Raw genomic sequence first — 12352 nt, 5'->3', positions numbered from 1 at the left:
TGTAGTGTCTATTGTCTAGACCTGGTCTCGCAGTCAGGACTCAGCTACTGAGTGACGTTTCAGCTTCAGTGTCTCAGTTTAGTTTCAGCTTTAGTGTCTCACAGTGGACTTTGACAGAAGACTCTGTCACAGATAGTTAGTGATGTGCTATGATGTAAGGTACATGTATAGGGTATTGAAAGAACAATGTGTATATCACGATGTCAGGAACATGTCAGGATTACTCTTGTGACTCCACATCATTTGATGAAAATCTTATTTTCTGTCACAATACGAAATCATGCACAAAAACAGCATTCAAATATAGGAAAAGGTGCTGAACTTCGATATGTTACACTTTACTTAAGTCCCTGCTACATAATGTAGTTATGTAATTATATAATGAGGTGTGGTTACACACTATAATGTAGTTGCAAGCAGATCTAAGGATATTATAGACTCTCCTATGAAGACATGTTTTTATATTATTGCAGCTGTGTTTTGCTGTATTGTCATTCATTATCTGTTTACACACCAGCCTCCAGTTGTAGGTGTCACAGAAGCAGTGTTGACAATATTTTCTTCTCTTGTTCTTTATTTACCAGTGATTCATTGGTATATTTTGTTAAATGAAAAGAAAAAAGGTTGATATTCCCTAAACTAAGGTATCAAAGAAAAAATGGCACTGAAATTTCAAACAATACCCAGAGCTATCAAAACGTAAACTCAACATGTATAATTGGAGCCTGTTCAACTGCACCAAGACTGTTCTGACTTTGTCATCTGAGACTTTTCTGACTGATAAGCTACAACATCCTAATCAGCACATTGATACAGCCAATCAGCTCTCAAGCTGTCATTCAGCTTTCAGTTGCTATATTACACATTTACTGGCAGCATTGTGACTTGATGACTTTGAAGCGACAGATTAATCAGTAACACATCATCAAAGGCCTCATCACAATCCTTAATATATCTGCACTCTATAAAACAAGCAAATTAAACCAAAGTAATTTCTGCAATCAATAAATTCAGTGACATCATGAAGTTTAAAACGTGCACGTTTTGATAACCTGAAGGGGTGCTGTAAGTTATTTACACAAACAATGAGATAATTAGCTCAACAAAATGAAAATGGCAAAAGCAATTAGAAGTAAACTGCAGCAAAAATATTTTTAAATACAAATACATACAGCCCCACTTATGTGACAATGAACCTTTCATCCCTCCCCCTCCCTGCCTTCTCCTGACCTGACCCTTGACCTTTGCCCCCCCCCCCGCCAGACTGCCTCACTTCACCCCCTCTCCCTGCAGATGCTGAGCAATGTTGATTTCATATGCAAAAAAATCCCCCATCAACACAACAAGCATTTGCATACATACATCTGAATATCTGAATTTGTAATGGAAATTATACGCTATACATACGTGTGCAGACTGAAACACTGTTCACTGATCTCTGTTTAGAGATGTAGAATTGTTTCTTATTTCTGGGCATAACATAATAACATTAAAACAGGTATATGTTTAATTAAATGCCTACATTTCTTTCCATATCATCTAAAAACACCTTCTACTTGCACAATGTTAAAATCAGTTAGGTGAGAAAGAAAAACAGATGGTCCTTCAAGCTGCTCAAGAGAGTCACCCACAGCAAAATTTACTAAAAATTGTACTCTTAAACGTTAATTCTGCAGCGTTTACAAACTGCTTCATTTGTTAGAGATTAACCACTTCAATTCACTTTGGTTCAAAGTATGGTATGAAAGAGGATTTGTTTTCAGTATCATACTATAAAACAAGACTAATTAACAAAAGCCAAAAGACCCTTTCCAGACATTTTTTTCCTTTATGTGTAATCAGATGTTAATGTGAACATTTAGAAACTAGACAATCCTACGCCAGCTTCCCTTGGGTCAGACTAATTAATGAAAGACAAGACATAGTTGTTCTGAACTACTTAAACAGATAACAAGTGAAGTATTTAGAAGACCAGACAGCCATACAGAGTTTTTTTCTGCCTCAGACTAATTAATGAAAAACAAGAGACAATCTTTTCCACATTGTCCCATGACAGGCTATGCATATAGCAGGCAGACAGTCATTGCCTTTATTTATAGCGCAGCGTCTTGGTCCTCAGACAGTCTCAGTATAGATTTATTCACACTGCGAGACAGACATATAGTCTCAGACTTTAGACTAATTAATGGGAGAATATGGGTCCAACAGACTACAAGGGCCTCAGTTGAACACCGTCTTGTATGCAGATTATATGCAGAAAGCACACACACCAACACACACAACCCCCAAAGTGGCGTTGACCTTGGCCCCTTGACACACATGCTGCATGCATCTACATATATGCATGATGAGACCATGATGATGTCTTTTTTTTCTGGTTTCTGTGTGTGTGCGCTATTTGTGTCTAGACCAAGAAACAATGAAGTGCTGAGAGGTTGAATGAAAGGCATGAAGGAAGTAGAAAGGAAGGAAGCAAGGAAGAAGGATGTGAGCAAAGAAGGAAGGAGGTCAGGAAGCAGGTTAAAAGGTGGAAAAAAAGGTGGAAAAAAATTATAGACAGTAAAAAGTAATTCTGTAAAATGTTTTTTTTATTCAGTGTTTCTTAACATAGAAAACAGTTTTAAGTATTTCTTCATTGTTTCAGAGAAACCTGGTGTTTGTCCATTGGTTTGGCATGGTGGTTCTAAATATTACAATACCCATAAGCCTGTGTTGCCAGTGCCAAGCAGAAGCAACCAGTAAAAGGCGTGAATCAGAGTGGCAGAAAATTCAGTTGGACGTTTTGTTGAAAGAACACAACACTGCTGAGTTTTGTTGCTGAATTCTCCACAATTGAACCAGAATTTAAAAGTGAACTGATTTAAGCTGCAAATTGTCTTTTCTGTTTTGTCAGTTTTGTCATCAAATCAATCTTTAGTTTCCACTTGCCATTTAAATTTGAAGCTCTGTGATTGGAAGTTTCTTTTCACCTTGGGAGTCATAGTTAACTTCACAGGTTACGTTTTTATGTACACAGGATTGTGCTTTTGACTTTTCATTAGATATTGTAGTTATTAATCATTTGTACTGATGATTCAACCGGGAGACTGTCATGCCCATTCAAGCCGCATAAGTGCTTCAGCTATGAGTAGAGTAACATTATCTATAATAAAAATGAATGGGACTTTATTTACCCTGAAACAGCTCCTTCCAACTTCAAACTCTATAATGAAAGAGATGACAGAAGGAAGCAAGACAGAAATGAAGGATGAAAAGGAGGATGAAGGTAGCATCGATAGAAGGGCAGCGGGTTGTCAGCAGGACTCAAACAACTGGGGAGGTACAGTCAACACTAAATGCTCTTTCCTGCATCAAAAGCTACAACTGATGTGCTCTTGAGCAACTGCTCCACTGAGACTGTGGTTGTACTGGGCAGCTCCCAGTGTCAAGCGTTATATGGAACAGGCAAACAAAGGATGCAGCTGAGTTGACTTTGAGTGGATAAATCATTTCTTCCAAGACAAATTGCTGTCTGTTTATCGTACACAAGGATTAAAGCAATTCTGGTTCTGGGACGATGCCAGTTGTAAATCAAAGGAGGAAAAAAAAACACAAAAGGCGGAGTTTGATCCACACAGGCTTCTGTAAAACACACATAATATCAACCTTTTTTCTTTACTGCAAGAAAACGCGAATGTAGAACAAAATTATTACATATAATTTTACAAATCCTCTGTCAACTGACTATCACAACATCACGTACACACACAGATACGCAGACAGGAAATGAATAGATAAACGCGGACACGTACACTCACTCTGAGTACTGAGACAGCCAGACAGAGAGGTTTACATAATAAGTCTAGGAGGCCAGCCAGAACAGACTCAATCATTTAATTTCCATGATTCACTGAGTGAGAGACAAAAAAAAAGAGACAGAATGAGAGAAAGACAGAAGGGAAGAAAGAAAAGCAATCAATGAGGACTAAACAGAGACAGAGACAAGAAAGACGCTGCCTGAAAATACGACCGAATTTAACTCTTATTTCATTTTTTTGTTTGTTTTTTGTTGAAACATCTCTCCCGTAGGCCACAGTCACCACTTAGATGCTGCTCATATCTCGTTTTGGGTAACTGATATATTTATATATGAATACTGTAAAACTCTCTTTAATAGCCAGGATGTTTATGTGCTTAAATCACAGAACTCACCCTGCCAATATATGCAAAAGGTGTCTAAATTGGACAGGCCTTTAATTAATTTACCGTGCCGGTACAACTGAAAAAATAATACTTGAGTGCTCTTTGTTTCCATAAAATGAACTATAAGATTGAATTGTGGAGAATCTAACCGATATAACAATGTGTAGCACTTCCATATTGGCAAAGGTTTAAACATTTATATTAGCATGCACGATCGAAACAGCTAAGCTAAAGCAGGTCACCTGGTGGGATTCAAGAGGTTTTATACACCCAGAGAACCTCTATAAAAACTTGTAGCCACACAAGGCCAGTAAAAGGGATAGGAGTCTATCACAGGGCTAGGGTTTAAATTGGACGTTTTGATCACAAACATTATACCACTATATAATATAAACTGACAATAATGTACTGTATATAATACAGAGAAGCATGAACAAACAAAACTTCCAACACAGTTCAGTTAAAGTGAGTGCTTGAACTGACGTGTCTTCTCAAACACTGATGAAGTCGACTGTTTCTTTCTATTGTTGTGCCTCCCTTGAGACTGTCAAACATGTGACTACCTCCATACTTTTTCGACACCACGTGTTTAAATGTATACAATCTCCCTTAATTATACATTTGATAGTATCGAAAGTACCAAAACTATAAAGAAAAAAAACACATCTATCTGTGCAGCCTTCTAATCCAATGATGCACAGACGATCCAGAGGGAAGAAGATCAACTTTTTTGTTTGCTGTGGTATCACAAGAGATAGCAGGCATCATAATTTTATACAAGTATTGTATGAAATTTAAAATTCTGCTATCGTGACAACCTTAGTCTCCTGTGACAGCACATTTATGAGTAATCTCAGTTAAATGGTGTAAAAGGCTTCTTCTGTTACAACTATTACAGCTCGAGTGATCAAAGACAAAGTGGCGTGCATGTTGCCTCAGGATGTAGTTTTGTACCACACATATGCTGTCAGGAATAGAATTGGATAAAAATGCTGTGGGTTTTGTTGTTGTTGTTGTTTTTTACACTGATTAGTAAACATCATCTCTGTGTCACATGGGAGCTGCAGCTCGAGCAGGATGTGGGGAGTGATTATTTTGTTCAAAGTGACACATGACAATGACAGAATGACACATGGCAGTCACACAGATGGATTTCAGATGTAAGAGGGACTTTTGTCAAGCTAAAAATATAGTAAACATTGTTGAGTGCTGGTGCTCTTGTACACACATTTTATATAAACTAGAAGTGGCTGATGTTGTCTCAGAGAAAATAGTTTGTAAGACACCCAAACAGATAAAGACATGAGCAGTTCACTAGCAGTAGCTGGAAATGCCAAATTTGTGCTGAAAATGATCTCATTCAGCTGTGATGTTGCTTACGCTAGAAAATATTTATTTATCACAATAACATCCATTTCAGATGAAATCACATCTCTCACTACAGTATCGCTGTTTCCACCGGATGTGTTTCGGGTTTATAAAGTACCTGGATTCACTCAGCTCCGAGGCTCATAAGTCTCTTGTCTATCCCTGTTCTCTATAATTAGCATATTATATATTCAGGTTGTATCTATGTGTTGTGTTTCTCCCCACTCAGCTAACAAACACTCCAATCTCAATTGAATATGTAAGTTGTAGCTTTTTTTCAATGTTGAAGGCTGAACACAAATGAATTCGATAAGAGGTTTGAAAGATATCAGTATTCGATATGCAGATTCGATAAAATACTATCGAACCTTAACCGTAACATCATATTCAGTCCTTGAAGTCTCTCACAAGCTGCTAGTCATCTGCATTACCCAGAGGGCAATTTATGCTCATCCTCTCCTGCTATTTTCTATGTCGGCGGAAACAGAGTAGGGAGAAGAGACGTATCCTGGCCAGATGATTTCATTGCACCTCTATCGAGTGCCTTCTGTGCAGACATGTTCAACTTTTCATAAAGTCACACACAGCCTGGATGGGGGTGGGACATTAAAAAAAGTTGACGTGCTCCAGCAAAGTTCAGAACTCATTGTTAAGCATGAATGGTTATGATTATTGAAGAGTTAGTACTTGTAGACCATTTGTCTTGCACAAGGATTTACTGAAGGAACAAAACCTACAAAAATTATAAATGTTGGTTGTGTATATATATCTGCTCATATATATCTGCTGTGTCATCCAACTGTATCAGAGGTGAAGCAATATAATATACTAACAACTGTGCCTAAACCTCACCACATGTTAAACACAGTGGTCTAATATCAGAAAACGGTTTTATTTGTTAAACTGCTGTTGAAATGTTCCAAATACTCTCAAATAAACAATATTGTTTTTAAATATGGCCAACATATGAATAAGTGGAGTACTGGCACTCATTTTATCAACATCTTATTGAACAACAACACAAGAACCCTACAACACTGAAGTTAGGGGTTCTGCATCTTCCTCACAGGTAGACGGGTTGTTGTTGAACTAACAGTTGCAGGAATGTTTGTCGACAAGAAGACAAATACAGCCTTTCCTTCCCTTACCCAATGCTGCAGTCATCTCCTGGAACACTCTGACTCTTTTCCTCAAATTCAATAACCAAAATAAGTACCACTACCCTCCAGCTGAACTCACACACACACACAGACACACACTCAGACAAACGCTGTGGGTGACATTTATATTGGCTATACAGACAGACGGTGGAGGTGTTGGTGTTAAGACGGCCAGACATGTTGTAACAAATTTACAGGGAAACCAAGCTGCTAGTAGGAAATGATTATTACAAGCTGATACCAGCAATGACTTCACCACACACACTGCTATCCTGTGAGTAATGCTGATATCATGTGCTTTGACTAGCAATGTCTGCCACTCAGAACAGATGTGTTTTTGCATATGTGTGTCCCTGTGTGTGTGTGTGTGTGTGTTCTCTTATATGTCCAAGGGTGTAACAGGTATATGTAACCCTACAATTACAACTTCACAGATCCAGATGTGGAAAGATGTGCGGGAGGGACAGAGATACAGATGAAAGATAGTTGAAGTGAGTCAGGGTCTCTGTAGCTCCTTTACAAAGAATTCAGGGACTTAAAACTATTAAAATCCAGCTGTTACAGGTGCAACCTCAAACCCTGTGAAGGGGTAATTGGTATTTTGAAAATCCACAAAATTACCATTGGACGAAGTCTACATTGAAACATTGGGATGGACCATAGCGGTTGTCTTATGTGCATGTGTTCACTCGCATAGACTTTACTTGGCTAAAAACTTGGTAGCCTATGACGTTACAAGTCGTGGTGGAAATTTTACAAGCACAGACCAGGTAAAGCAGCAGTAAACACACAGGGTGCAGATGTTGGTTTTGGTTGTTTTTGTTTGTCATTAACAAGCCCACAAGCGGCTCACCTGCTGCCGTGATAACGGATCGCGGGTGGAAAAATATGGAATACAGAAGAGTTCTGTGTCTTTTAGGCAACTTCATAAAACGTACTGCTGATGGAGAAAGTGGAGTAGACGAGCGAGGGGGGAGACAGAGAGAGGCGGGGCAAGCCGGTGTGTTTAACTGAGGTGTAGGCTTCTTGTGTGTATGTGTGTCTGAGTGTGGGGAGAATTCCGAGGAAGGTGCGAAGCATATTTAAAATTTATAATAATAATGTTCGTGGTGATTAAAACCCGCTTTCACATGGCGGTATTATGTGAATATAATTTTTTATTTTTTTTTGCCAGGGGGCGGGGTTTTACAATCACGATGACTGCTCAACCATCTGTCAGCCATCGCCGATGGACGATGGCCCAACCCTAAGCGGGACACACCAATCGGTCCTCTGGTGGAACAAATCACATTTTTAATCTCACTTTAATGTCATTCTGTAGAGGACGGCATACAGAAACTGTGTAAAGAGGACTATTTAATAAAATAGAGAGCACAGTTGCAGGTGATGTTTTCAGTTTGTTTTGAAAGATCACTTAATATTGCAGACAGTTTTGGATTAATTGCCATTTTTTGAGATTACTGCCACCAACCTAATACCCTAAATGCAATTTCACAAGTGGTACCTAAAATATTGAAAAATTACATTTAAAAACTGCAACATCTCTTTACAGAAGCAGTGTCCCATTTACTCTATATAAGCCGAAAGAACACACTATCAACAGTTTTCATAGGGACTATTTGCTGCAACACATCCTAAATGACAGAATATGTCATGTCAGTCACATGACATGAGTCACATGACGATCAAACATGTGGTTAACGTTGTGAAACAGTCGCTGTTTGGTGAAGTTTAGGCAACAAAACTTCTTGGTTAGGTTTAGGAAAAGCTTGTGGTTTGGGTTCAAATAAGTATGTTACATTATGTTAGTCATGTGACGTAAGTAACGTAAGTCACATGAGTCACCTACATAACGCAAAACTTTACCCGGCCTCCAGGCTGAAAGTCCTGTGTTAGTTTGACCCATCGATCCACCCTATCCACCTTCTAACATGGACGTCCTCGCTTTTTATACTACCTCACCTGTGACTTCCTACAGACACAACAATGAATAACAATAAATGTAAATATGGGTGGTAATAAGGTGCGTGCACACAGTCGACCTATAGTTGGATGTTTTTCTGGTGTGGACAGGCTGATTGATTCAATAGAAAGCAGTTCCACTGAAAGCAGTCCCCAATGAGGTCTTTAGATCATCCAAAATAACTTTTCTGAAACCTAAACAAATAAAACCAATGTTTGATGGATTCTACTAGATGTAAGAGAAAAAAATATAATTAAAAATGTTTTTTATTTAAGTGAACTGACCTTCTGAAGTAAAAATGTAGGGAAGCCCGGCTTTTTCTATCACGTCTACATCGTCCTTTGATCATCACATCTCAAGTGCATGACTTGGATAATCCTGTTATACTTTCTTCCACTGTGTCTTTCATCTTTCCTGTCACACTCCACTGCATAATGTCCAGTACAGCTGACACGCCTTAAACATAATCTTGTTTTTTTTAAATAAAGGCCAATGCATCATCACTTTTAGTTTCCAAATTTAGTTTCTACCAACTTCTACACAATATACTCACCAGTCTCTCTCTCTTCTTGCTTATTTCGATTTTTCTTCTCTCTGCCTTTCTCTTTTGCTGACACCTTGTTCCTTTTTCCTAAAGTTTTGACATATTCTTCTCACTCCCTTCCTTCTGTCTCGGTAGGTTTCTCTCTCCTCCTTTGTTTATCTGTTTCCCTCCCTCTGTCTTCCAGACTAAACATCATGTCTGTTCTCAGACAGAGGAATTGTGTGTGTGTGTGTGTGTGTGTCTACAAGTGTATATGTACAGTACATTACATCCAATGGAGGGAATTCAAGACCCTTTCCTGTTTTTACATGGCAGTGTCTCCACACGCAGGTCAAAATATAAGTGTTTTTCCCAGTTTGGTGTGGAAGAGCTTGACTGGCCTGCACAGAGCCCTGACTTCAACCACCAAAAACAATAAGCGTGGCAGCTGTTAAAAGCAGCATATTAATGCTCATGGCATTGGAGTGATCTGTTCAAACATCACATATAGGTGTAATGTTTGAGGGTCCACATACTTTTGGTAATGTAATCACAACGAATACTTATGGATACTGCAAGGGAACTGACTAATACTCCTGTAGCTATAACTGCACAGTACCAAAACCATTGTCACTGTACTGGTACTAGTTCAATTGCTATTACTTCTGTTACTATTACCACTATTCCTACTAACAATACTACCCTTGCAAATAATACTCGCTCTATTACATTGATACAATTGCTAGACCAGAAAGGCACCGTACAGTCCATTTGTAGGCTAATTGTTTGGGTGGATTTGCTTTACTTTATCTTGATCGTAAACTAAAGATTACAACTAAAGGATTTTTTTATCCTTTTGGACTGTTAGTCGGACAAGACATTTAAAAATGTGTCATTGGGCTTTAAAATTTTTGATTTTCACGATTTTATTGACCAAACAATTATTATTATGTAGCCTACTACTATTGATGTGTCAATCTGAGGGAAATTAATCTGCAACAACCCTGATAATCAATTAATAATTTTGAGTCATTCTCTCTCTGTCTCAAGAGCAAATATTTGCTTTTTTTTTTCTAAGATTGTAAACTTAATGTCTTTGGCTTTTCTTGAACTTTTTCTGCATGCTTCGTCTTCCTCTGAACCTTTTAATCGAGCCTGCTTTGGCTCTGGAGCAGTCTGAGTCAGCCCTACTAGTGACTTCAGCAGGACACACACACAGCTTTCATCTAAATTACCGTTCAGTAGCCTATTATGACTGTATAGCCCACATTACCAGCACGGGTGTCAGTCAGTAGGAATAAAACCCCTAACCCGGGGAAGGTTTAGCGCCTTGCTTTACCAAACAACACACCAAGACATAAGAGTCCACTCACGGGAATATATAAACACACACACACATGCAAACACAGGGATTTCCCGGATACGACCACACACGAACACGCGCGCGCTCACGTACACGCGCGCACGCAAGCACACGGCTAGACAGACGTCTGGCTTTGCTCGAATGACGAAGCGGCGACAAAACTTCTCCCCTTTTCCACCGAGCAAACCCACCTTTTCCTTCGATATCAAGCTTTCAGTGTCCTCCACGGAAACTTCCTGTTACGTTTGAAAACACTTTAAGTCGTATTTGTGTCGTTTAAAAACGAAAAGCGAAAAGGCAGATCATTCAAATAGAGAAAGATAAAGATCAAAAGCAGACACAGCACCAACGACCTAAAAATCACAATATCTGTCAAATGCAGCTTTCGTAGCAAATACAACGGCACAAAAAAGCCGAAAATTATAGGCTCTTTCCGGCTTTGCGGAAAGCGATAGGAAGCTTGCGGATTTGGTTCAAGTTCAAAATCAAGCGTTAGTCAGAACTGGGGTAAAAGGTTCACAGGAGGAGAAAACGTGAGTATTTTAATTTATCTAGCGATTTTGCATAATCGCATAATTAACGTTAACCGACGAAACTGTCTTGTTAAGGAAAAATCAGGGTCTGTAACGTTAAAACAGCCCAACTTCTAGCCAACTTACACAGGCATTAGCCTAAATATATTCAAAATGACAGAGTGACCATATTTTGTGAACAACATGACCTATGTTAGAAATACAGACAGTTAACACTCCACAAACTATCAAAGGAAGCAATGTTTCTCCTTTCTGCACTTGTGCGATTTACGTTAAATCTGAACAACGAGCCGATGAAACAAAAAATAGCGTCCTTGACTTTTATCCAAAATACCGTGTGTGCAACGTCCGCTTCGCAGGCGCGATAGAAGACACAGTTAAAGAAGAAGAATTGAATTGCAAACATTAAAAAAAAAAAAAAGTAACGAAATGCAAGTTACTCACTGATTTCCATGCTCTGGAGGGAGGTGTAGCGCTTGCAGTTACAAGTACAGGAGACATTGGTGGCTGTGGCGTTTAAAACACCCATCAAGTTCAACATTTAAAGCCTCCTGAAACCAGACATAAGTACTCCTGACGAGGAAAGCGGGGAAGGGCTGGAGAAGAGAAAGCGATCGGAAGAAGGAGAGGAGACCAAAAAACCACCACGCCAAACTCTCCCCCCCCCAAAAAAATCTTCCCTTTTCTCTCCAGCCTCCTCTCCTTCCCCTCCGGTCCGTCCGTCCTCCTTCTGTCTCGGTTCTCTCCTCCTCCTCGCTTCTCCGGTTTCTCCTCCTCTTCCTCCGCTATCTATCTATCTATCTATCTATTGGCGTACCGTAGAAGTGTCGGTACAGCAGGGTAAATGTAGTTTGAACGTAGCTAAATGCAGTTAATTAAGCCTAGTTTAAATGTCCGGTTCCATCCGTTAGCAATCAGGTTTAATGGTTCCGTGTTTTCAGCTGAGTGACCGGCGACTAAACTGCAAACGGACGTCCGTCTGGTCCTGTCTGTTCCTCTCTCTGTCTCACCCCCCCTCTCTCCCTCTGTCTCCAGGGATTTCTAAGTGACTCTCTCTCTCTCTCTCTCTCTCTCCCTCTCTCGGTGACACAGTCTGTGTCTGTCTCTCATTTCCAATTTCCATTTGCTTTCTTTTTTCTTTTTTCAGTTTGGCACATCACAGGTCTGCCAAAGCACACAGAGAGGAGGAAACAGCAGTTGAAGAGAAAACAAAGACGATGATAAGTCGAATATTGTTTATTTAGACCCAAATCACAAAAT

At 39.3% G+C, this 12352-nt stretch overlaps 1 protein-coding gene across 1 annotated transcript in view; it reads right to left on the bottom strand.

Moving 5' to 3' along the window:
- Positions 1–12109, bottom strand: part of pmepa1 (prostate transmembrane protein, androgen induced 1) — a 41847-nt gene extending 29738 nt beyond the window's left edge. Inside the window, exon 1 of the mRNA XM_038696951.1 lies at positions 11537–12109. Within this exon, the coding sequence (XP_038552879.1) occupies positions 11537–11633 (97 nt within the window). The 5' untranslated portion in view covers positions 11634–12109. The remainder of the gene's footprint in view (positions 1–11536) is intronic.
- Positions 12110–12352: the final 243 nt, after the last annotated feature.

Source organism: Micropterus salmoides, unplaced genomic scaffold (assembly GCF_014851395.1).
Source record: "Micropterus salmoides isolate LMB-PRFRI ecotype aquatic unplaced genomic scaffold, ASM1485139v1 Ms_hic_scaffold_4, whole genome shotgun sequence".
NCBI lineage: Eukaryota > Metazoa > Chordata > Actinopteri > Centrarchiformes > Centrarchidae > Micropterus > Micropterus salmoides.
This window is presented reverse-complemented; position numbering and strand designations above follow the sequence as displayed.